Consider the following 26,590-nt stretch of genomic DNA (forward strand, 5'->3'; position numbering starts at 1 on the left):
AATCTTCTTTGCACATCATTTAGTAAACCAGTGCTTCTAATTCAGGTCGTTCGGTCCGATTTTCAAAAAAGTTATAATGTTTTAAAGGACGCTCGTACCACAGTCGCCAGATCAAGACTTGTTCCCCCACTCTACCTTCCCCTTCTACCGCGCTATTCCCCCGCGCTTCCGCCACAGCTCGGTCACGTGACGCGTTACGTCTCTGTCGCGCACGTGTCGTAATGTCACGTGACTAATCCGGTACAAACAGAGAGAGGGCAACTGTATTCCCCTCGATTCGAGTCAATTCCCCTGATCTGGCGACTCTGGATCACTTTCGTGGGCTACTGTAGGTTTCAAAGTCCAGCGTCTGCAACACTTCGAAATACAACAATCATTTGTCCCTTTCCGCGAATTCGTTTCCAATAAATTGAGATTCCGTTTGAAGGCACGCGGTGAGAAAGCGCGGGAAGAAAAATCGGTTTTTCGAAGCAATCGGGATATAGAAAGGTCCATTAAAATGGAGAAAACGAGGATCAAATGAGTGTTGTACCCGGAGGTAACCAGATACGATTCGCCACGGTTGCCGTTGCCGTATAATTTTATAAGCAGTGGCCTGATGTCCTACGAACGAAGGAGCTAGAAGTGACGAGAACCTACGAAATTATCGACTTTCTCCGAGGAATGGTATGCAAAGTGTTATTCGTAACGGTCTCTCGGTAGTGCGCGCGGTTGGAAGCAGCTTAACGAGATATCGACCCATGAATTCGATAGTTTACTGCAGCGGAGAATCCTGCGGCAACGCGGATCGAGGCTCGTCGGCGTTGTCGCTGGGATTAAATCGAGTAAAGTCGACGACCACGCCCAGTGAAATGCGCATGTGGGCTCGATTTAACCTCTGTTAGAACCGTCATATTCATTGGAAAACCTTCATGCATCGTCGAGAGACTTACGCCAGCGTTTCCCGCGTCGGAGTGTCACCGTTCTTCCGCGAATCACGTGCAAACAATCATTCTTATTGACGGTCAGTCTATAAACTCGTGCTTTTGAACGGCTCGAGATTTATTTCTTAGCATCGATGAGAATACATGGCACTTCAAGAAAAGCTTATTGCATGGCGGCCGTTTATGGCAACTAATGAAATCATTGCTTACATCAATTTATTTTGGATGTATCTTTATTCACAATACCTTGTTCATTTATACAGATTATTAGAGGGCAACCACGCAATTTCTGCTATGCAGTGTTCGTGAACAAAGATTTCCGAATGTGTACGAATATTTCTAAATTGAAATAAAACGCATAAATTCAGGTCATTATTTATGTTGATAAGTACACTATGGACTTTTATGCAACGTTAACTCCGAGGTACAGGAGTTAGGTAGACATTTATATCTTGCCTTTGTAATTTTAGTGAGTTGAAAATGATGCAACGGCGGACTTTTAGAATTCTTTAAATGTTTTCACTGATTTGCATTTTATATAGCACCGTTAACAAATTTTAGAAACTGAAATGAAGGTAGAAGGCAAATTATTGGCAAACTGACAGCTGAAAAATGTCTGCTACGTTTAAAAATCAACAATATTGTTCGATGTTTGTTAGGAAAGCACTGCGCTCGGAGTCTCCGTCCTGTTTGCGGATAAAGTGACGTTTCTGTGAACTGAGCGACGCCAATAACCGAGGAAATTCCTTTCGAGCACACCAACAGTTGATACTTGAAGCATCGTCTCTAATTAGCGGTAATTAGAAGAAGCTCCGCGGACGGCGCCACAAATTGAAACCGGCGTAAACCAATCTAGACTGCAGACCGTGCGAGGTAAAGAGCGTCGAACGATATGAATCAAACGAAATGCCGACTGGCACCAATGAAATTGCTGCACGCATGTATCACCGAATAATTTAGCCTACTCTAAAACATAATATTTTCATTCTCCTCTTCAACAGCACAGCAAACTATCTTTTGTTTCTAAACAAATCCTACTCGAGCTTGCACATGTGCTCAGTCTAGACAAAAATATTCTTCCTAGGAATTTCCATAAAACGCGTTCCCATGAATTCCTTGACAACAAAGTTAACACTAAACGTGCCAGTCAAATGGCCGGTTCTAGATTTTTTATTTGACAATTTTTGAAATTACAAAGATGCTTTCACGAGCAATGATTCAATAAACAAGAACCGCGCAAAGTCTAAATAAATGAAATCTTGTCATTTTCATAAGGCAACATGTACCTGTTACATTTATAATTCGGTACATTTAGTGTTAAAACGGTTTAATTCTTTAAAGATTATTCACATAAATATTACTAAATAAATTTAGAATATCGATTTATCTGTTATTTAATATTGTTGCAGTACTATATAGGGTATTCAATATTTGTAGCAATGATCGGGAACTCTTTTAGCATTAACGAACCAAATCGAGCGACCTAGCAGGCTATTTCAATTAGTTTTTGTGGCAGGGTGAGGATGAAGAAAAAGTAATGAAGCCCGATAATTACGGAAACTCGAAGAGCGCAAGTGTTGCAAGCGCTACGAATTGACCCGCGAAATCGCGTTATCGGCCGAAGGAAGAATAGAGTTAACTGGTTTAACGATGGCCTGATAACGGAATATAGGACGACGTCGTAACGATGGAAGTTCGTCGAACCGCGATCGCAGCGTTCGCTGCACTAATAGAACGGCCGGCATACCGGATCGTGTCTCGATTGCGCAATTTTCAGAGGAGCGCTGCGAGTCTTGGCTCCAGCGAGACGGTCATATGTAAAAGCATGCCGGAAGAAAGCGGAAAGAAACGCATTTAGAGACGCGCGAGCCGACAGAAAAGATCTGGGAACGGCATCGATCACATCTGCCGTTCGTTATGTGAATTCGCCTCGCATCTTCACTGCAAAGCTATTACGTATTTGAATAACGCTTCTGCCTCCCTTTTGATACGTAAAAATCCTTCGTTCGCGTAGAAAAATTGAGAATATTTTATTCAAAGTGTTTTCCATCGTTACCTATTCCCACTATTCGCGTGATAAGTGGAAGAAACTCGTGCAATTCAGTTATCAAGCCATTTTTTGGTAACTTTGTAAGAACTGAAATGTCTGATGGGACGGTATCCGATGAATATGGCTGGTGTGGTTTTGCAATGTGTCCTCTACCATTTTCGTGCTGAAGAATCAACGAGGTTTTTCAGAGAAAATCAAGTTTTATTCGATCTCGGTTTCTTCCGAACGACTCACTTTTATTTTGCATAAAGACCCGCACGGTATACTGATAAAATAAGCCCAGAAAATTCATGTCCCGTGCGATACCGCGTTATCGGACGAAGTATCGGAAGAATTCGGTTAAATGAGTTAATAGATTCAATTACAAGTAACCTCCACAAAGGAGGCCCTTGGTTCGTGAGCTGGAAGAGGAACTCGAGAGCTGCAGGAGGGCCCGAATCGGGCCAGAACCATGCGCGGGAATGCGTCGAGATATTTCGCGACCGGTGGAGGGAGAGGAATTCCAGCGGGAGAGGATTAAGGAGAGAAGAAAAGGAGAAGAACGAGACGAGCAAAAAGGACGAGCCAAAGGCGGCGAATAAGGGAGGAAGAAGAAGAAGAAGAAGAAAAAGGCAAGGCGTACACAAATTGCAAGCGGGACGAACCGTGTTCCTTCTTTTCGGTGGAACTGTTCGTCCCCTCGATCGGGCTCGATCCCCGAGAATTCCGATTTTCTGATCCGTGGCGTGCAAGCGCGATTGCTCCGACCGATTCGGACCGTGAAGTATCGAAAACTCGCGGACGTTGAATAGTGAAAGGCAGTAGGCGATCGCTCGGCGACGAAGGTCGTTGAAAATGCGCTACGGCGATTATAGAAATCGTGCCGAGAACGTTTTTTCCTTCCCCCTTTTTGCACTTTGCGCGCTGCACCAATGACGTCGCTCCAGAAACATAACCGCTCGGATCGTTCTAGACGGTGGTTTCGCCGAGCATTCTTTGAAATAGATTTTGCTCGATAATTTGAAGAGCTTGCTAACGAACGAGACTCAACAGAACGGTGTAAAAAACAATGCAAACATTACACTGTATTTTTCGTGTTTAGTAAGCATTTGAAATCTCAAAGATTTATTTCCACTGCACCGAGATTACTCCGTGTATAGTGTGATATAACTACGCAGGGACAAGAAGATGGCTAGGCAAGGGAATGCGAGTCCGATTATTTATCGGGGACACGGGTTTTTCTTATTGGCTGAGACGATAATATGGACAAATCAGATCACGCAACAAACGGGATCAAGCAGAGAGAGAGAGAGAGAGAGAGAGAGAGAGAGAGAGAGAGAGAAAGAGAGGGAGAGAGTAGGGTCCCCTTCTTACTCTTGTGCTGCCCCGTTAGCTAACTTCTTATCGATGCATAGTGCGTTGCCGTGAATTGCTAGATTTACACTTATTTGGTGTAAGACTTATACAAGCTATACTTTTACTCACGTTATGAGTACAATTTATATTAACACTGTAGCTGCCGAACACCTATTAATAGATTCTTCAACGATTGTACTGTGCAAGAAGTTTAATCCTTTTCTTACAGATACTCAAACGAAGTTGTTGCAGTACATTGTTCCAGACAACTTATTGCTGCTTGACTAATATCCTCAACTTTTAAGGACTACTGGAAACGCCCAAAATTAATTTCTAAAAACGTCACAATAACTGCAGATACCTACATCTGCACCATTCTCACTAGTTCGCCAACGAATTCGTTCAGACGGCGGTGAAGCGAAAACAACGAGAAACAAATTGACCCTATTTGTTTATGACAAAGAAAACAGTGAAGCCTGACACCGGTTCGTTTCAAGCGAATCGTGAAACGCGACCAGAGGCTACCGCGGTGTTCCATCGACAGAGGAGCCACGGAAGCCAGCCAAATAATCCTCCTCGTGAAAAGACTCATCTCGTAAAGAATCCGTACTCTGACGGCGTTAAAAGACTGATCCCGATGGCAGGCTGGCCGTCGACGTCTGTCCGTCGTTGTTCTCCGCTGGTAATTCTCTCAAGTGGAGTTATACCTCACTTTCTCATTATTCTAAAAAGTTCTTTCTTTCGTTCTTTCCGCGGACAGATGGGGCCGCGCGTTTCCTCGACGGCGAACCACGAATTCTAGGCGGCGAACGAACCATCAACCCCCTGCACCCCCTGCGCCTCCCTTCCCGCGAGAATCTCTCGGGGAAAAAGAGGTCGGGACGACAAAGGATTTCTAATGGACGCTGCCCACCCGAGGACGCCTTATAAGGCGAACCTCTCGCGAAGGTGGCTCAACCTCCTTTTGGTCTTTCTCTGCCTCTTCCTTCTCTGCCAGCTCTCCCCCCCCCCTCTCTCTCTCTCTTTCTCTCTTTCTCTAGCATGAGAGCATCTCGTGGCGACTTCTGCGAGCGCCTACAGGCGCCTCCGTGGCCGGATTTAGACCGAAAAAGAAACACCGGGACTTTCGGGAAGACAACGACGACCACGGCAACGATGTCCCAAGCCAGTGGGACCAGCGTCGGAGGTGATCGTGACTGGACCCCACCGATACCACGATCCTCTCGATCGATACCACAAGCCAACTTTGTATTTTGCCACCGAACGATCCTCTAACCAAGGATTCGCGCAGCTTCTCGGAAGACACACCAACTCCTGCCCGCGCTACCTGTTGGCTCCTGGTCATAACTCGACCGTCTACACGATACTAATATCGAACATCCAGAATCTACAAATTGCGACACGCAAAAGTATCCGGAAAGTTATTTCAGTGCCTAAAATGGTGACTAAAATCGATTTCTATCAGTTTCTCATGACATATCTAACGTTTGAAATTAAAAATTACGTATGTGAAACTTACCATTGCTACACTAAAATTAAACACGAGATTCATCGACGTATCCACCGCGGAGGATACTTTTGAGCGGTAGGGTATGTTACATAAGCCCTTTTAATCCTTTGCACTTGGCGCTATTTTAACTCCAAAGGTAAATTTTTCTTCCGTCTTAGAACATTTTCAGTTTATTCATACGAAACTGACCCGATTTCTACATGTAATATTTAAACGTTTAGTAGTTCGTTAAATACAAATTTTGTAATGTAACAAATATTTTGTGATGTTTTTGTCATCTCTTTGAAATAATGCCACAACAATTTTTAGTGGCGCTTCAGAGTCACCACTCGAGTCCAAAGGGTTAATTAACTAGCGTACAGCCATCCACTTCTCGAATTATCCCGGAAACGCGATAAACGCGATCAACGGGAGGAATAAAAGGATCGTGTTGTATGCGTTGCAACAACGGTAGTTCTAGCCTAACTCAGGGGTTCGAAGGTGTTTGATCGCTAAGAAATTTCTGCATAGTTCGAAGTGCCAAATGGCTACCCGGTTATCAACGGAAGGACTTAGACCCTCACCCTGACCTCCCTCTTCACTGTGCGCCGTGTTCTTGCGACCAGTTATGAAAATCTAACGACTTCCTGCACGGGACGCTGAAGGCGAGACGTTCTGCGTGTCCTCTGCTTTAATTAGCCATCAACCGCTGATGCGAATCCTGACTGGTACCTCTCCTGTCGGGGAAGAACGATTTAGAACGAGGAAAACGAGGCGACTTTCGCGGTTTCTTTTTTCAATCGATTGTGAAGTAGCGCTTTTTGAAAATTTATCTTCATACAAAATTTTCAGTATCTGCAATTAAAGCAAAAAAAAATAATGAGAAACAGAATTCCCCTTTAAAATAGAGAAATTTTTATAGTTTGGTAGAATTTTTATATCGATATGGAGTTTTCCATAACAATCTAAGAATCACTGCGGAGATATCGGTGATATCTACGATTTAAAATGGCAGCGTACATAAAACCGCATCGTATGAAGTAGGCGAACGTGGAAATCGCACAGGTGTGACGGTGTTAACGAACGTGTCAATTTTCGAATGAAATAGTGAAGAATAAAAAAGAAAAGAATTGGTAATTGGATCGGCAGATCGTGTACAGGATTTGAACCAGGATTCAACGAAATCTGTTCGCCTTGGGTAACGGGTTAACTCGATCCGCGGCGAACTCGATTCGACCGGAAACGAGGGTTAACAATCCCCCGTGAAAGGGGTAGATAGAGCCTAACGACGGGAATCGGGCGATTAGGATCGGGCCGAACTCCCGAATCGCTTGGAATCGTTTCGGGATCGCCCTCTTCCATCCGCTGGCAAAACAAATCGATTCCACTTGAACCGGGCGAGGAGAAGTGGTTCGTTTGTGCACTCGAACATGTCTGTGTACAATATCGTAAATTATGCAACAGAACGCGTACGTACATGGGTACCGAGACTATATCGTCGCGTGCATACATATGTAAAACGGCATGACGCATTCGCATTCATGTATGTAGATTCGAGACGGTCCGGGACCTTTGAGAAGCAATCGACTGGCCGATGCGAAGCCCCTTATTGTCAGTCCGGCATGAATACCAAGCAAAACGTTGCGTCGGTGAAATGGCGTGGCCGTGCTTCTTCGAAATTTTCCCGACGAGCACGTTCGTTTCGGTAGCACGCGGGAATAGTTGCACGAAGGATCATCGGTACCCAAATTAACTCGCTGGAGGAGCATGGACTATAGTATTTCACTTGTTCAGGGTGGGTACGCGACACAAGGCTTTGCAACCATAAGGAGGCAATTCCACTTTTCACGCATTTTTTGTTACACCTATTTAGGATTGATGTAAAACCCATTTAGATCGGAAACTAATTCAGTCAGAATTCTATGGAATTTTCATTGTGAATATATTAGGTGTACAAATTAATTTATGATTTTTATGAAACGTGAATTATCCCGTTTGTAGATCTGAAACTAGTTCAGTGAGAATTTTATGGAATTTTCATTGTGAATATATTAGGTGTACAAATTAATTGTATGATTTTTATAAAACATGAATTATCTCATTTTTAGACCTGAAACTAGTTCAGTGAGAATTTTATGGAATTTTCATTGAGAATATATTAGGTGTACAAATTAATTGTATGATTTTTATAAAACATGAATTATCTCATTTTTAGACCTGAAACTAGTTCAGTCAGAATTTTATGGAATTTTCATTATGAATATATTACGTGTACAAAGTAATTGTATGATTTTTATAAAACATGAATTATCTCATTTTTGGACCTGAAACTAGTTCAGTGAGAATTTTATGGAATCTTCGTTATAAATATATTAGGTGTAGAAATTAATTGTACGACTTATATAAAACATGAATTGTTCCATTTGTAGATCTGAAACTAGTTCAGTGAGAATTTTATGGAACTTTTATTATGAATATGTTAGGTGTACAAATTAATTGTATGATCTATATGACACATGAATTATCCCATTTTTAGACTTGAAACTAGTTCAGTCATAACTTTATGGAGCTTTTATTATGAATATATTAGGTGTACAAATTAATTCTATGATTTATACAAAACATGAATTATTCCATTTAGACCTGAAACTAGTTCAGTCATAATTTTATGTAACTTTTATTATGAATATATTAGGTGTACAAATTAATTCTCTGATTTATATAACACATGAATTACCCCGTTTAAACCCGAAACTAGCTTAGTCAGAATTTTATGGAACTTTTATTACGAATATATTAGGTGTACAAATCAATTCACAATCTTTCCACTCCCACAATGAAAATGTATATGTTGTTTTCAAGAGAAACAGTGGTATTTTGATTGTTAGTAATAATCAAAATCATGACATAAATGTACTGTATGTTGATGAACATTTATTCATTTCCTATGAAATTATGAAGACATAAAGTCAATATTTATATACTCCTAATAATCATATTCATATTATAATTATAGTGTAGCTAAATTTTCAAGCGTAGGTAATTCATTTACATAAATCGTTATAGCGAAGCTACAAATTACAAAATATTCAGAGCGGTTTTCTGATATTTTTAGAAGGACATAACATATTGTTGAGGGAATCATAGTAAACGAGTCACCCGTATATCAAGTCGCACAAACGTCGCCTTGAGACCAAAGGAACATAAACGCGAACGGAGCACGGAGTGCAAGCAGCCATATTTCTTCTCTCATAGTGGAAAGAGTGTCCTTCCATCGAGCGAGACTCTCGAGGTCGATTTTACCGTCGATAAAACGACGCGAGTCCCGGAACCACGGTGTGTTCACAGGCAGATCGTACGATCGCGTTAGGATCGAACGGATTTACGGCTTACCGTGTGCAGAAGATCTTTGAGATGCGAGGATCGAGCCGGCACCCTCGAGGATTTCGTTCTTCGTACCGAGACCAGGCTGCCCTCTTTTCCCGCCAGGATCCTCGGCATCGTGTTCGATCTGACCAGTCGATACTCATCGCCGTTGTGCATCCTCTTCTTTCTGAACGTGCCGCACAACATCTTTCCTCGATCTTCGCGAATACCACGATCAGAGAGAGACACGCGTTTTAATTGACCATCGATCGTCGCCGATTACTTCACTCCACAATCAAATCTGTGCCCCACTGTACAAATCGTTCGCAGATCCGTGTTCGCTGTGAAAAAAAAAAGATCGCGATTCACCGCAGCGTCGGGTCTTCGAACTCGTAAGCAACCTGCAAACCGATACGGTCCTGGGATTCCATGCACACGCGAGCACGAACACCGGCGCAAACCGAATATTTTTTCTCGCCACTACAGCAGCATGGCGCCGCGTAGAGATTCCTGCATCTATTTAACTGCCCCACCACCACCCTCTAACCAACCCTTCCTCTCTTTCTCTTTGTCCCTTTTACTTCCAGATGCGCTGTTCGCGTTCGCCAAATCGAGCTCCTCTCGCTTTCGGCATCTCTTCGAGTTCTTCCCCTCCGCGGTTTCCCGCCGTTCTGTCCTTCGAGGCTCGACCAGGCCCCACGCTCCGTCACAACACCCACGTATACTAATTAAGAGCCGACGACGCGGATGTGCACTCGCGCCGCGGGATCGAGGTGATCGACCGGTAAAAGGAACTGGTTGGATCGATCTCCGGATCGACCGTGACACGACTGCTCGAGCACTCGCCGCGTTTCACACTCCCGCCTTTCGAACGATCCTCTTTGTCCAGATGAACGTTCCGAGTCCCCCTTCGATCGCGTCGCTCGAAAATTTAAACAATGTCCTTCGGTTCTTCGAATGTGTGCGTTTGTGCACTTTCTTGATGATAAGATAGGTGGTGTTTTTCTTTTTCTTTTTGTTTTTCGAGGGAGTCCTAAAGACGTGATCGCGGTCCACCTGTTGTGCAACCACCGTCTTGGCTCGGTCGATGCTTAATTAACGGAATCTCAGCCAGCTCGAGTCGCAGTGAGAGCCGAGAGTCGACTGAAGGCATAAGGCTCCGGTTGTGGTCGTCGAAGGAACCCCACCACGTTGATTTCAACAACACCCGGCATCCAGCCCGACCGGACGACCTGGTCGCGTGGCGCTCGGCACAGATACGCAGTGTTTCTCAAAATCTTCTCCTTTTCGTTCCCTCGCTCGCACAGGCCTCCATGCTACTGTGTTCGGGGTGCCCATTGTCAGGGAACTCCGGTGGCCCGAAAATTCGGATTTCGACGGACCCTTCTCGCTCTGTGCCGCACACATCAAACTCGCGAGCACACACACGCTGTGTGGCGAAAAGATTCTAAAGTTTAAGCACTTCAAAGTGTCGACGTTAAGCACTTTTTAAAGTTTTGCACTGAAACTAGTAAAAATACCTTTTCTTTGCTATTATTAGTTTTCTCGAGTTTGCTGTCTTATTCCGCTTTGAACCAAAAATATACCGGAGTCTACTAGAGTAAGCAAAATTTTTTTATAAATATTAGGTATTGAATATTCCGTGAAAAATCTTTCTCCGTGCCTCGTTATATCCTGTAGGATTCCTCTTTTGTGAAGGTTTCTCATTAATTTCGTTGCGAATAGCAAAAAGATTTTATAGATTATGAGTGATAAGCGAAAATGGGTACCAACGTTGAATCGAGGTTAAGCGAAATCTAATCGTGGAATCTAATGGATAAATAATGATAGGAGCGGGCCTCGCGCGAGATTGTTTATTGCATTCTTCAGCATGTTCAAGGGAAGCATGTTTCGGAAAATCTGAGAGCAGAAGTCAACACGATATACCTCACCTGTAAAAAAATGTTGCGAATACGAATTTGCAACGCGATGTTCCTGTGTCATTCTATTTACATTTTTATTTAATCCGATCAGAGTATTTGGGAGCATTTTTTAACCATGTTAAAAATGTCCCGATAAAAGTTCCCTCGTAACGAGAATTGCATTTTGCAACGGTTACGCGATATCGTCCAATTAGCACGCGTCACATCGCTGACACTGCTCGCCAGAATAAAATAATAACTCTTCTCTCACTCGTTTTTGCCACTCAATAATGTTGCGATTAAACTGGGGATTTTATATCTAAAAGCAATTATATGCCTGCGTGGATCTTCATGGAAGATAAAAATGGTTTATATCGATTGCAAGAAACTTCTTTTATGAATTTTAACAACTGAAAATTAATTGATATTCTCGAATTCTTTTAATGTGTCTACTGTAAATTGCGCTTGCCCATTTTTGGCACGAATGCGTAAAATCCGCAGTCTAGTAATTAGAGTACGGATAGAGCTAGTTAGTAATTAATAATTGTATCAGTCTACTACGTAGCAGACATGGGAAAGTTATCCAACAGAAAAGATTGGGATCAATGTATTTAGTAACCTAGTTCGTAGCATGCATATTCATCTGAAACATTCATGCTAATATGTGAATATTTATAGAATTAGAATTACTGGAGCTTGCAGCTCCGTTCCGCGCGATTTCAAAAACGCTTGTTCCCGACCGCCTTTGTTGCAAAATAACGAAGCTCGTTTAATACGAGTTTGACAGCGGGGGGAGGGTGGGGGAGTGTGTGTGCTGAAAAGCTGGCAGGCTCGATGGCAGTGTTCGCGTAGCCACAATAGATCCTTGGAGCACGGGAGAACGTCTATTCTGAAATTCAAGAGCGCGAACTGGGTCACCCGGATTCAGATACTTCCTCATTTTTTTTTTCCAGCGCATAGAGCGTCCAATAAATCCTTCGAGGTTATCTCATTTACAAACGAACCTCCTGCGAGCTGCATATTGTGTTGTGTAACGAGGAATTTCTCACAGGAAGTCGACCAGGCTGCATTGTCTGCCTACTTGCGAAGCGACTTTGAACTTGTCCGAAATAGCCCGGCAATTATAATCGTTCCCTCGCAACTCATTATTCGATCCAAGTGGGAAACCTTCAAATCGTATAATTTCGAGATCTGTAACAGTTCGCTGTGAATCTTAATTACATATCGCACTCTTTGGAAATGAATCATAGACTTCCCTAGCCTCGTACTCGCGAAAGTAGGATACCAATAACGAGAGAAAATACGATTAAACTACATTTGAGTTACTATGTCTTCTTTGTTGCAGGTACCTAATGTCAAATTACAGTTTTTAGCAAAATAAAGGCAGGTGACCAAGAAAATATTTTATTTCTTGAATCTTACGTATTAAATTGGTGTTGGTAGAATTTTCAAAGTCCGGTTAAATAATTTGTTAGAATCAGATTCAATGATCTCTGCGACGAAGAACATGAATATAACAATATAGTATATTCACTTCTGTTTCTTAAATACACCAGGTGAATTGATTTCCAATTTCGTCGAACCAATTCATTCGCGTCGAAGGAAATTAAAAAGGTAGACTCCATTAATAATCTCGAGCGAAGCTGTTTTCCGGTTTGCCAAAAAAAGGGAGTACGAAGTGTTACTTCGTCTTTCACAATATATCATTACCACCTCATTAAGAGAATAATGTATCACTTACCGGCGCGGTTAATATATTGCAATATCTGTTGCGGGTAATAATTTCTTAAATAAGGGGCTGAATCGTCTTGCCGAGGATCTTATTTGTCGAAGATCGTATTCGAAGGATGTAGGTCAGTCGACTGGAGGCGGAGCGGAGGAGACATCTGTCACCTTATGCAATCCCGTTGAATATCGCTATTAATTTCACGAGCGACGGCCTTTTTCATCAGTGAATATCTGTGGTTTAAACGGGGGTCCACCGATGCCGATCGCTTCTCGCGCGAAAACGTATTATTTTCCTGCTTCCTACCCGTGATCACTGGCCATTGATCAGGAGTATCGGTTGCGTCCTGTCACGAGCCGCTACACGGACGAAGACCTCGAGGTTTCGTCGCACGAGCGACGATAGAAAGGAATTAGGATCGCGTGTCATCTCCGTAACTGTCGCAAAGGTCTCTACTGTAACTGTCAACATTCTATTCCCCCCACCACTGGGGGGATCCTCCTTGGAACCGATCAACCGTCTCACACTAATGCGAGCGAAGCAAAAGATTGCAACTTTTTATTTTTTTTTTCATGTAACCTTTACCATCGTCTCGTTTTTCTAATTGAAATAACACCAAACACGACATAATTACGATTATAATCACTCGTGTAATAAGCGATTCAAGTTTCAGGCGTGAAAGAGAAAAGAAAGAGGGGCAGAGAGTCTTTTTCGATCGCTATACTTCTCTAGGCACCCTACAAAGAATGTAGCACCTCTACTATAATTGTCTACGAGAACATTGGCTCGACCAATGTCGCCAGGCCAGGGGAACTTACTCGAATTGAGGGGAATACCCTCTCTCTGCCAGTACCGGATTAGTCACGTGACCTTGTGGCGCATGCGCGACGGGGACGGAACGCGTCACGTGACCGGGCCGTCGAGTGGGGGAAGAGCGTCGTAGAAGGGGAAATTGGAGTGGGGGAAAAAGTCTTAATCTGACTTCTCTGGACCCGACTATCTCGAATATCCGGATAACAAAAACCCTATTGTATACTGAGTATCGAAAACTCACACTTGTCTCTTGATACGCATTGTTTCTGGTATGGCTCTATCTCCGCAATCGGTTCGAAAAGAGTGCAGACCCTCGAAACGGTTGGAAACAAATGATTCAATTATTTGAATGTCTGGCTATTATTCACCACGCCTTGCCAACTTCCGGAGTTTTACGACCCACCATATAATTTACGCCACGAAGTCGTTCGGAGTTGGCCACCACGTTCTGTGACTAACAAAACACCCAAGTGATCGACATATTTGCATGAAAATCCGAATAATAATACTACAACGTGCACCACACAAACGGGGTGCGTCACCCCTCTCCCAAAGACGTGGTGTGCAGCAAGCTTCGCGTGACTCATCCTGACTCGAAATCGATTCGGACAGCAATTTTGCACAATAACTTCAATCATTTTCGCGAGAGCAATTCATCATCATTTAAACGCGAGATTTGATTATAAGCTGCCAACAAAAATAGCGAAAATAAATGTTCCCGGGACGGGTGTCGGAATCGAGCAGCCTTCGATTTTAATCAGAGCTTTTAATCCTTTTCACTTTGTTCCCTTTTTCGCGTCAAAGTCGACCAACACATCACCATTTGAAAGTTTAACATAAATACCTTGCTTGCTATATCATTGTAAGCACGTTTCCCATTCCTGTCGCCGGTGCAAAGCAAAATTTCGCGGATAGAGCAATTAATGCTAATTAAATTTTATACAAGAACCTTCGAAAAGCATGCCGGCGTTAAATTTTAATTACCGTACGATTATTAAATGGCTGTCTCGCTCGTTTTTGTTAACAGGAAATAATGGAATAGTCCAAGAGCGTATAATTAATCCATTAATCTCGGGAACCTTGGCCAGCGAAATGAAACGGGAGATGAGAAACTTCTAAATGAAGTTTTCCTCATAACTGGGGAAACGGAACGTTCATTTTATTTTCACCGATCAATTTCCTCCCTAACGTAATTTTGTGGATCGTTATTATTTCAAAGTAGAAAATAAAATATTTACTACTTGCTTACTTTAAAATATTTAAGATTTTTATAAAATTTTTCGCAAACTTAAATTTTTAAAAAGTTACATGAGTTCTTATAAAAGTAATTGATAAGAATTCCAGGTACACTTGAGAGTATATCATACCTAACAGCCTGATGTGGTGTAACCAATTTGGAAATATTCTTCAGTATGGCGACATCGTTCCTGAAGGGTTAATCGAAAGGTAATAATAATGATCGTAATATTTACGTGAATGACGTTTGTAAAGGTTAAGAAATTAAATTCACTCTTTATATAAATTCTACACGGTTCTATTTCAAAATGTCAGATATGTGAACTATCTCCGAACACTTCGAGAAAGTGAAAAATGTTGAGAAAGTTTTCGGAAGGTATCCACTAGAACCTGAAAGCTCGTATAATTGTGGTTCAGCCCGACACATCCGGTTCTAAATCTTCGCTGTTTCTAAAACTGTTCTCGCCGACCGAAAGGAAAATCTAATACGAGACACAAACGTTCTAGAATCGATCACCTACTTTTGTACCCTGAGTTCGTCTCGAACGAAAGTCTACAGGGAAAAACATCGAAATGTTATTACAAATCCACGTCAAAACGCCTACTCCTGTCTCCAACGAGTTTAGTTCTGGAAACGGAAATGATATCGTATTTTTCATTATGCCTGTAATTAATTGCGGTTCTAATGATCACAACGCTAATTACTAGCGAAGTCTTCGTATCTGATGAGAATTTATTTTATAATGGACTGAAACTTTTATAGGTTGCAACACAATTACCCATTACGGCGACGTGTTCTTCTTACTTCTCATTAACAGACTTATTAATAATTATTAAACGAAGGGGTATAGTTTCATCTATTTTCTGCTTGACATAATTAATTTAGAAAATTTGTATTTTGCACATAGATTCGCAGACTAATTAATATACCAGTTATAATAACAATATACGAAATTATACAACGGAATTAAAAATTTATACAATGATGAATACAATACCTGTATATTGAAAAATATTGTAAAGTTATTAATTGTTGCTAAATAATCTGTTTGTAATCGTTTTTATCATTTTTCGTACGATCAGTGTAAAGCCAACGCGAGCGTCGGCACGTTTTAATAAAATTTTAATGAATTGGACGTTTCAGCGATCGTTAGTTATGGCTTGATTATTTAGAACGGGAACAGATGCGTTCCGCGTAAAATGCTGCCGACTTTCTTGCGTCAGATTAAGATATTGTCGTAAAATTTGCTTAACGTCTGATTTTGCATTTTATGCGTGTTTGATGGCAATAAAAACGCTCATTCGCGTGCACCTGCCGGCTTAGGATCTTTTCTGGCGAGACATTTAATGCCTGGCGACTGATTTCCGGGATGTAGACAATTCTCAATCGGGATAGCTGCAAGCCAATCAGTGATCCACTTCCGGAACGAACTCATAGATTTCCTGTCTCTCAAATATCGGTCTAGAAACGGAAGTGGAAATTTCCGAACGTTCACCTGCCACTTCAATTCGGGTTCGTACTGGACACATATCCGGAATACGATTTGACAGAATACATTTTCATTTTTATTTTCGTCGACGCAGAAAATTTTGATTTTCCATAGAGATCGGTAGTCTAGTCGTAAGAAACACACAATGTATAGTACATTAGATAGTATAGATTGTTTAAGTTAAAGATCAGCGAAAAAATTTGAAAAAAAAATTTCTTTCTATTTTGTTGAAGAAGGAGTTCGTGTTGGAGCGTGAATTAGTGATTGCTAAGGAAAAAAAAGCTTGAAGGTAGGATAACACGGATCAGAGGGGAACCAGGTGAAAAATTTGAGAATCCCTGGTGCACGCCGGTTTTACCTGAGGGGTACGCATGCGTCGCAACCGACAGATGTTTCCTCCTCGCCAACTGTTGCACGCTGCGGCGACGAGAGCTGAGGCTGCATCTGATTTGCCAAAGAAAGAAAGACGAGGAGAAGAAAGGAAGAAAAACCCATTTTTCCCGTCCCGTTCTCGCCCCGTGTCTACCTGAGCCTACGGAAGGAGAGAGAGAGAGAGAAAAAAAAAGAGAGAGACAGCTCTGCTCGTCTCTTTGTCGAGTGGCCACGACAGGGTCTCGGTGGACAAGTTACGAGGGGGTGGACCGCCCTTAGACCCCTCAATGCGGCCCTTACGTCCTTATGGACGCGATCAATCGCGCCGATAAGCGTGATCGTGTTGGTCGAGACCTAACCCAACGTGGTACTCCCTCAAAAGTAAGATTTATTGGTCGCACTAACATTTTTACCAAATGAAAAGTGTGTCCCACGAACTCTGTCCATTTCACTATCTTGGTTATCTCAAACAATACGAGAAAATGTTACTAACAGAAGTTGCAGAAACAACATAATATGATATAAATGATATTCGTTTTTTTTTTTTTAAATGGAATGTCTAAACTTTTATGCTCGATTTCGATAGATTGGCGTATTCTGAGTATAAAAGTACTAAAGTGTATTTGTCCTAAAACTTACCGTTGTTTACCGTAATTGAACAGTAGATTTACGGGACCCGTCAAAATGACGGATTCTAATATTTTTAAATTGCGAACATTGAAATGGTAAAAACGCATCCGTGAGCAATTATTTAACAAATTGATTTCTTCGGGTATATATATTATCTGAAAAATGGCTACAAACTTTGATCGATACGTTCATCTTATTTTTATAAAGTAATGTAAAATAGTCAATTTTTAGTGCTCCGCAAACCCAGTGTTAATCTATGTTTATCTACTGAATAAAGACGAAGCGTTCTTTTTTCCCCTAGCTGTACGAAAGGGGTACCGTCGAGTCGCCATTAGGTGAAACGCCATCGGTCATCTAATTGTGAGCAGCGAGAGCAGCGTCGCGGAGGGTAGGAGGAAAATAGGACGAGGAGAATCGTGGCACGAGACTCTGGACAAGCAGCCCTTGGAAAGGTATCCGCCTGCGTGAATCGCAGCGAAAAGAAAGAAAGAAAAAAGAAGCAGAGACGCGACCGAGACTGGAAAACGGAGGAAGAGAGAACGATAGAGGCCATCGGAGACCGGACGAGGACAGTTATAGAAGCAGGTGATACCAAAGATCTGCTTCTTGCTCGTGACCGGTTCCTGGATCATGGATACGCGGTTTACTGCCGCTTAATAAGCTGTAATAAGAACTGCCGGTACCCTTGCCACTCGATATTCCGTACGCGATATATCTCACCGATGCGATTGTAACACGAATCGTAGAGGCGAGCAGGTGGTTCGTCGATCGTTTCGACTTCGATCATGCTGTCCTAACCACCCGAACGGGCCCCGTTCTAACAATCCTACCCGAACCGCTGTCTTCGTTGCGGTTGGACTTCCCGGCTTTTGATTGGTCTGCCTCGCCTCGCTCCAGACAGGATAATGGGATAATTGCTATAATTGGTGCTACGAGGGCGCGATTAAACCGTTTGTTATCTTATGTCAAAAGCGATACCACCGTACACCGTTCCGCAGCAACCGGCTCTCTTTTATCTTGTTTTTTGTAAACTCGATCGTTGCGAGCAAACGCGATTTTGCTCAACACTAATCGTTCAGAGTTATTGTAGGATACGTATCGGCTACTTGTTTGAAACTTTCCAAGTACAATCTCCGTGTATACACACACTGTTATCAACCGAAACGAAATGAATCGATTTTTTGAAGATTTCTTCTGAAATTTAGTGCGCCCTTTGTATCCTTGTATACAGTGAAGACATTGTAATGATTTATAAATGTTCACGTTATTTTCTATTTACTGCAATCACCAAAAGAAGGTATACTAGGAATTCATTTTACTTCCGTTCCTCACAATTGTCACAAAACATCCGCGGTCTATAGTTGTTACATTTTTATCTCCATGTATTTCTTGAACACGAAAATGTCGGCAGACAATTTGTAAGATAAAATTCGTTTGCGTGCGTGCTTAAGTAAGAGGAAGCTTAGAAAGTAATAAATCATTATGCTCGGGTTATGTGACAATATTAAACGTACGAAACGCGAAAGAAACTTCTGGGACAGCTTGATATATTATTTATTGTGTGCAGAATAGTTATAGAAGAACCACTGGCCCTGAAGGTGTCGCGTCTCAAGGTGGAGATCAGAAATGAATGGTTACGCGTGTAGAAGCTGCACGGTAGACCGGCGGCCCAGTCCAGAGGCTTAGTTTCTCCCTGGTTAATGAGCGATCCGATTTTCGGGAAGATCGGTAACTCGCCACGGTAAGAATCCCGATCAATATTTATCTCCGTCGATCTCCCGGCTCCCGTCAGATTCTAAACAGCTTGTCTCTTCCTCCGCAGCCTCCCTGTTCGGACCGGCTTCCTCTCCGTCTCGGTTCCTACCTCTCGAGGTCTTGTTCCTGTTGGTCGACCATGCCACGTTCAAATCTCGGTCGTCGTCGAGGGGGAGGCGATTGCTTAACGACGCCAACCACCTGCCCCGTTGAAGAGGAACACGTGCTGCCGCTACGAGGCAGCTGCAACCCAAAGGATGACTCGTATATACGACGGGACCGGCTTCCCCTGTTTTTCGAGGTGTTGAGAGTGTTGGGCTTGGCGGGGTACAGGTACCCGATCGGCACGGGGCCTTGGATCACCGTGGAGCCGTCCCTTGTTGCTCACTTCTCCAACTTTCGTTCCTCCTCGTCTTAAAACTATGTTGTCTCGGATCATATACAGCTCCGATACAAGACGATGTTTTCTTCGAAACAAGAAAATCTCCATCCCCTCGCTTTTGAAGCTGTCTGCTCGGCACCGCTCAGTGCCGGAACCAGAGGGTATGCCATATTCTATCGGACCCATAATCTCTCAATGTCAAGCGGAATAGGTCCCCCATCCACAATATGTTGGAAACCGTCCTGAGTGATCGTCTTATATCGAAAGAAGAAGGTATACTCAGACCCGGCTTCGGATAATTGAGATTTTTCATTTGTAGAGGTTCAAGGTCAACATTTCTACAAATCATCAGAAACCCAAAGACACCATGAAAGTGCATAACGCTCTGACGCTCTCGTTGCAAAACTGATGAGTGCACGCGCGGGGAACAGTACTCTAAAGTGGGGTATCAGTGGTTGAATGATGTCCTCGCGTGGTACGAGTGAAAAATTGCACCGATAGCGCGAGACCGCTGGATCGGTGTCATCTTTTGTGAAATCGAGAAAGAAATGCATTGATAACGGTTCGCGTGAGCCCAGGCCTGACGAAAACAGAAGCCCCACAAGAGACGCGGAAGTGAGGATCGCCTTACGAGGACACGAGGGAGGTTGGAAGTGGAGAAGGAAGGTCCGGTAAATGGCAGCTGCCCTTGGGCACGTGGTCCATACCGTTACCTGAACTATTCCTTCAATTTAAGATCTCCTTTTCCACGCTTTTCTGTGTACTTTCTTCACGCATAGCGGGGAAGCTTTCCTCTGTTGGCCGAAAGCTAACAAAGAGGCAGAGCTTGGGTTACAGAAACCAGCTGGGACGACTTTCCTACGGATAGAAGAGATCCTTTTATCTCTGCTGATTCTTCTGGAGATTAATTTGCCACCGAGCTACCTAAACTAGATTTTTTATAATAATAGTTGTACCATTGCAAGTCAAAAACTAGTCAAAATTCAGCATTGACAAACTATGTCGCCGTAAACTAGTTGGATAATTTACTACTAATCCGATAATCGAATCTTAGAATTTCGTAGGCAGCAGTATTAAAAACATTTTCGTCTCAATTCACCGGTGCTGCGCCAGTATAATCTGATTCGCCTAATACCTTGATGGAAACGTTCCCGGTAAGAGCACCCAGATTCTCCGAAATTCTTCGTTCCAGCAATGAAACCCAATATCGGGGTATTACAACCGGATATAGTAATATTGCCGAACAAAGGATGCCACAGCCTCTAGTCGCGATTAACGATGCTAAGAAGAGCCGCACGGATGCGGATATAACGAAGCCCGCATACTAATAGCCGCCGGATGCCTTGAAACGTTTGTCTATTTTATTGTGGATGTACTTCATCATTCTCATAATTCGACCTGTCTTAATTATGTCAAGGACTGAATCACGTTACGAATGCGTGGGTAACTTCAAAATTGATGTTCCTTCTGATCAAGCAACATCATGCGATCTCAGTTTGTCCTTCGGCAGCACTATACTCGATCCTCTCTCTGAAGCTGTTTATAAAAATGGCAGGAATCGTAAGGCACAATAAACAAAATCCATGAAATATAAAAATATTCCAACCATTTGGTTTTTTTTTCGTTAGTTTAAAATGATCTAAATTTTTATTAAAAAAATATAATTTATAAATTATTGCTGTTTTCATACCGCTCAGATAGCATAATAAATATTTCTCGTGTTGTTAAATTATGATATTGATTATGGAGCTTGTAAGTTATCACGAGATTAATGGCGATTACAATTGGATTAGCTCTTAGACATCGAACAATAATCCTGACGTTCAATTTGTTTAAGAAATCGTATCATACGAGTGAATCACCTATTAAAAAATCGTGGAACATCCGCGCCACACGTGTATGAATCTGCAAAGTTGGTCGTCAACCGAGTGGATAAGTTCGAAAACTTTATTGGCTGCAGATAAAGCAGAAAACTGCATCGAGTCGGTAACATACTTAACGAGCAGCGTACGAGCAAGTGAGGTTCGCTTTCCAAATGCCAGATTGCGCTAGAAGGAGGAAATCTCTAGCAACATGCGAGTTTATCGGCTTTACGCATGCAATTATTATTATGAAAGCAATTAGTTGGAGATAATTATTATCACGCATTACATTCTATGATATTTGCACGTTTTAACGAGATACTCGCTGCAATGAAATTAAAAGTAAAAGTTTATACGCTTTCAAATTTCAATGTTTGAAATTCACATTCTCATTATCTTTCTATTTCGCGCAAAGCTTGCAAAGTGAATATTCCCAACGGCGGCAGCCACGTAGCTTCGCTGCTGTTTCATCTTTATTCGTGGAATGCAATTATGCAACTCAGCGGTCTCGAGAAATCTTACACGTGCAGGATAACAGCATCATCCGCAAGGGAGATGCAACATTTATGTACATAATAATCTCCCGGTGAGTTTGAGAAACTTACGATGATTTCACTTTGCTGAATGAAACGTGTTTTGTAACATCGAAAGCTCTGTCCGGCGTTTCGTATTTTCACTCTGCAAATAATTCAACTTCGACAGCTCCATTTTATGAGGCTGTTAGAGTTGAAAAGTTATGACGTGGAAAAGACACGTGAACCTAAATTGAAGCAAGAGATTTAAGCAACGGTTTAAGAAACTGAGGTCTCCCGCAAACGAGCAGGTAGCGAACTATCAAAAAACAAATTATCGTTAAAGTATCATGTAATGAGTTGTAAATATTGATTTATTTCAGAAACTAAATTTAATAGGAGAAACTGCTGAATTTCTCTTCGGCCTTTCAAAGCTGTGTAAACTCACTGGAGGGGTGTGCGATAGTAGAACGGAGGCGTCGAGCAAAAGTGATTCGCGTTTTAGGCAATCGGTGAACGCGGTCGAAGGCATAATCGAGCAGCGGAGTCGGGGTCACCGACCAGAGTGCTCACATTATCCATTCCGCGTTGCCAGGTTATCGATCTGTGAACAGGCGCCTTGACCGACCTCCGATGCACCGTCAAGTGCAAGTGCAAAAGCTCTCTCACCTTTCCTCTCTTGAGCAGGAAGGATCTGGCGTGCGCATCGTGCTAGACAGATAATCGAACATCGTACGTCCCATCCAGATTTACGTTCGTTCTGTACCAAACAGCTCGTTTTGGTTCCCGGCTAGCGTAAATTCGCGATGCCAATTGTTGATTCGAGGTGGGTTGCGTGCGCTTCGATTACAAATAACCAGGCAATCAAATTTATTTCGGTACACGGTGTAAATATCGATGCATTCGATAAGTAAAACTATTTAACGCGAGCGTACTAAAAATGAGCGATGTCCTTCGAACCATACTGAACCCGATAAAATCTTTGAACGAACTTATTATCACGGCTTGTCAGGTAAATGTTGACGTTAAAGAGTATTCCCGCGGTAATGAGAAATTCAAAGAGGGGATCAGAACAATAAATTCGTGTAAGAACTTGCTATTGTGCTTACATAAACAGCACATTCGCTTATAATACGAATGCATAAAATCTGCAAATTACGTGGTTGCATATTCATGAGGGTGTGATACATAACCGCGCCTCGTAAAAGAAAGTAATAAAAGGAACTGTGACATTTATGCAGTGTCGTTTACAGATATGCGAAAAGGCAAGACTGCGCATATTTATGCAAATATAAATGTACTTACGAACGTACTTATGTTCGAAACAATACAGCTGAAAGCGTTAAGTGAACTAAATGCGTCTTCTTTTAAATCTTGCACTGTAACTCGGTGTTGGACAATTGCGTCTGTTGCGAATGCTGAAAATCCGCGCACCGGTTATGCGCAACAAGCTAATATTGTTATTGGAGAGTTGGAAGCATGGACACACCGGTGCGTATCGCGCGTCTATCGATCTTTTGGCTGCCGCGTGGTTCGGAACTGTGACTCCAAGTGCAAGTGCAAGCACGGAAACTCTTTCGGTCGTTGCCCGCGACTTGAACACGTTTAATCTATCTTCTGCCACCCGAGTGAGCCCCTCGTGCACTCGTATGTATCTATCGCGCTCCGTCGAGGAGATACGGCCGAGCAGTTCCCTAGAAAGCGTCGTGTATTCTTCAACATTCGTGCAAGTTTTCACGGATCGCGAAGCTGCTAATCTTAATTCCGTTCCGATTAAATCGACGTCTCGATTTTTTACAGAGCCCGCAAATAAAATAGTACAGACGGAGTAAATTAATTAATAGATCGCAGATTCGATTAATTTACCGGAGATTTTTCGATTCGAGGCGATTTTACTGAGCAATTCAGAATTGTTTTATATGAAAATGTCTGAACCTGAATTACTTTCAGGCTTGAAATTGGAGAGTCAATTTTGTTATTTTTGTCAACATGTGCATGGATGTGCCTCGAACTAGAATTATTTATTGTCGGAAATTACGAAATTGAGTCTATAAATCATATTATGTGCGCAAACATTCACGTGCCTCCAGTAGATCCAGTAACCCCGCGGGTTATACTAAGCCGCACTTTCACCTCCACAATAGTGAGATGGGCGGTAACCTTAGATTTGCATAATGAATGCCCACGATTGAGAACTCAAGCGCTCGCTTGCCAGCTCTGTTACTGTCGTAATAGAACATTTGTCTATAGTTGGATAACACGCGAGAAAGAAGGTAGCGACAATTATTTGCAAACATAAATATTTTTGGAGCAATCAAATAGAGAAGTAGGAAAGAACAATTTGTATATAACAAAGTTGTTTGCCGTAAATTGGTTAGAGGAAATGCAGCCCATTTGGAATACTGTTAGCAAGTTGAAATAATGATATCTAATTTGTTGCATTGCAAACAGTGGGAACGAATGACCCGTTCAAAATTACCTGCACCGTAACCAAATCAAAGTTCCAACTATTTCTCATTATTACTAAGAGTTTGAAATACACTTTATTAGTTTCCCTGCGTTGTTATACCTTTTGATTCACTTATATCGCTGTACATTTTTATTCATATTAAAGGAACCGGTGTTGCAAATATGCTGCACTTTATCTGCATTTCAAAGCAAAGTTAACTTTCAGAAAATTTAGTGTTTGGTACAGAATCGTTGCTCCACGAATCCCAAAACTAATACAAAACAGAGCGTGCAAGTTTTGAATTGAACTAACTCGAAATCGGAACCGGTAGGCAGAAAGTAGTGAAAATTCATTGGACGCTGGTCTGAATGCAACAGCTCACCGGGCAAAGTTCACGTTGCGATCGTTCAGCCGCGTCAATTGTCGACAATTTGTCGTTTTGCGGCCTGTCATTGTGCCGTACCACGAGCCTGTATACTCAAGGGGCTATCGACCACGTCGTGAAAATCGATTCGTTACATTACGCGCGCAGATTGCTGTCTTGTTTTATTGTGCGTAAAATTCATACTAGAAATTCGCCATGAATACTCGATCGAGTCGACCACCCCCCCCCCTGCCTCTCGGATAGGATGACGAATGAGAGAATCATCTGAAATATTAATCCCTATGATATAAGAACTAGTTTCTGCAAAATTGTTTTTCACTTCCCTCCAATGCACGGGGTGGGATCCATGAATTGAATTTCTACTGATTTTATTCTCTTTATATTATCGTGAAATGTTTCAATGAATTATTGCCTAGCTGAAGTAGTTTTATAGAGTATAACAATGATCGCAATACGTATGAAAAGCGCCGAGTTTTTAGAAGAAATGTGAACCAAAAATTGGGTACTTTTGACTCGTGTACTGGAAGGTTAAAACGATAAATACAGTGTTCACTCTGTATACGTCCCAAATAGCTAGCCGATAAAAGTCCCAGAACTGTCCCCACTGTCGCGGGGTATACCCCGTGAGGGGCCATGAATCGAGGCCTCTAGAGCTTCGTTGTCTTTTTCTACGTTCAAAACATTTTTATTTAATTTTGATTTCTTACGAATTGACTTAGGAAACGTTTATTTTGCATACAAATCCGCGGTCTACTGATGGGTGTCGGCAAATGAAAGAGAGTATGTATGGAATACTGTTATTGGACTGCTTCTGTAAGTGGAGCAGTTCGAATCTGGTGAAATGTGGATCAGGCGATGGACAAAAACAACGAACTAGGCGTTTTTGCGGGACTCGGAACACCAACGACGCATCGTTTTTCATGCGAACGGTCCTACTTACGAATTAGTTAGGCTACGTGTCAATTGACACCAATTGAGCAACGGCACCGCGGAGTCGTCACTAGCTGTCTTTCCAATGAACCGCTCCCTACTTTCCTGCCAATAGCCAACTTCGAATCTGCTCCTTTATTGTATCTAGTGTAATCGTCGAGATACGGCAACGTCTCGATAAACGCGAAAGAGATGTCCCTACACGATACAAGCGACATTTCGGCCCCAAAATTTTCACACACTAGGGGTACACATAAGTAATCAATTATTTGCAAAGAATTTGCTTTGCCTTTAGTTCCGTACCGATCATTGAAGAGGAAACACGTATTCCGTTACAGTTTTCAAATATTCTAAAAAGTATAATTCTTTTTACAACCCTGTAATAAAATGGCGGCTTCCGTACCTTTCGAGGATCATATTCGTCATTGATTGAAGGAAATAATTGATTACTTATGGGTTTTGCATTGGTGTAATGCGTTGCGGGAACAAGTTGTTCCGTCGTGCTTTAACTATATTCTGCTAAACAATACATAATTCGAGTTTCCCAGGGACTTACCACTGTCAAGCTGTCCAATTCGCCGAGCCATTCATTCAAAAGCTGCTCTGGGTCTGTCTCGTTGTCACTGTCCTCGGCTTCTTCCTCGTAACGCTCCATGATGTCGGTCTTTAATCCAGCTTACGACCGCGGCCTATATTGTTCTTTCCACTTCCTGCGAACACACAAAACGTTTCACGTTAATTCGTTTGCTTAAACGCGTACCATAGATAATTAAGGAGGCCCGTTACTTGTAAGGGCTCACGAAAACCCCGCTACATGGAAGCCTGAAGTACTCTGCGGCAGCCTTCCTCATCGTTTTGCGTTGCGATCATTTTGTTTACAATGGTGCTACGTCTCAAATGTCCGTACAGGGTGGAAAAAAATGTTTGGTCTCTGCTGCCATAGGCGTATTCTACATCTTCGGATCGATGAAGATCCGTAAAAAA

The 26,590-nt window shown here is 42.3% G+C and overlaps 1 protein-coding gene across 4 annotated transcripts in view; it reads right to left on the reverse strand.

Moving 5' to 3' along the window:
* The window catches only part of LOC143355243 (uncharacterized), a 202,465-nt gene that overhangs the window by 114,057 nt on the left and 61,818 nt on the right, over nucleotides 1-26,590 (reverse strand). For all 4 annotated transcript variants that reach the window (XM_076789909.1, XM_076789907.1, XM_076789910.1 and 1 more), the window contains exon 3: nucleotides 26,163-26,316. In XM_076789909.1, coding sequence (XP_076646024.1) covers nucleotides 26,163-26,261 — 99 coding nt within the window. In that variant the 5' untranslated portion in view covers nucleotides 26,262-26,316. The remainder of the gene's footprint in view (nucleotides 1-26,162; nucleotides 26,317-26,590) is intronic.

The sequence above is a fragment of the Halictus rubicundus genome, chromosome 6 (genome assembly GCF_050948215.1).
Source record: "Halictus rubicundus isolate RS-2024b chromosome 6, iyHalRubi1_principal, whole genome shotgun sequence".
NCBI classification, from domain to species: Eukaryota; Metazoa; Arthropoda; class Insecta; order Hymenoptera; family Halictidae; genus Halictus; species Halictus rubicundus.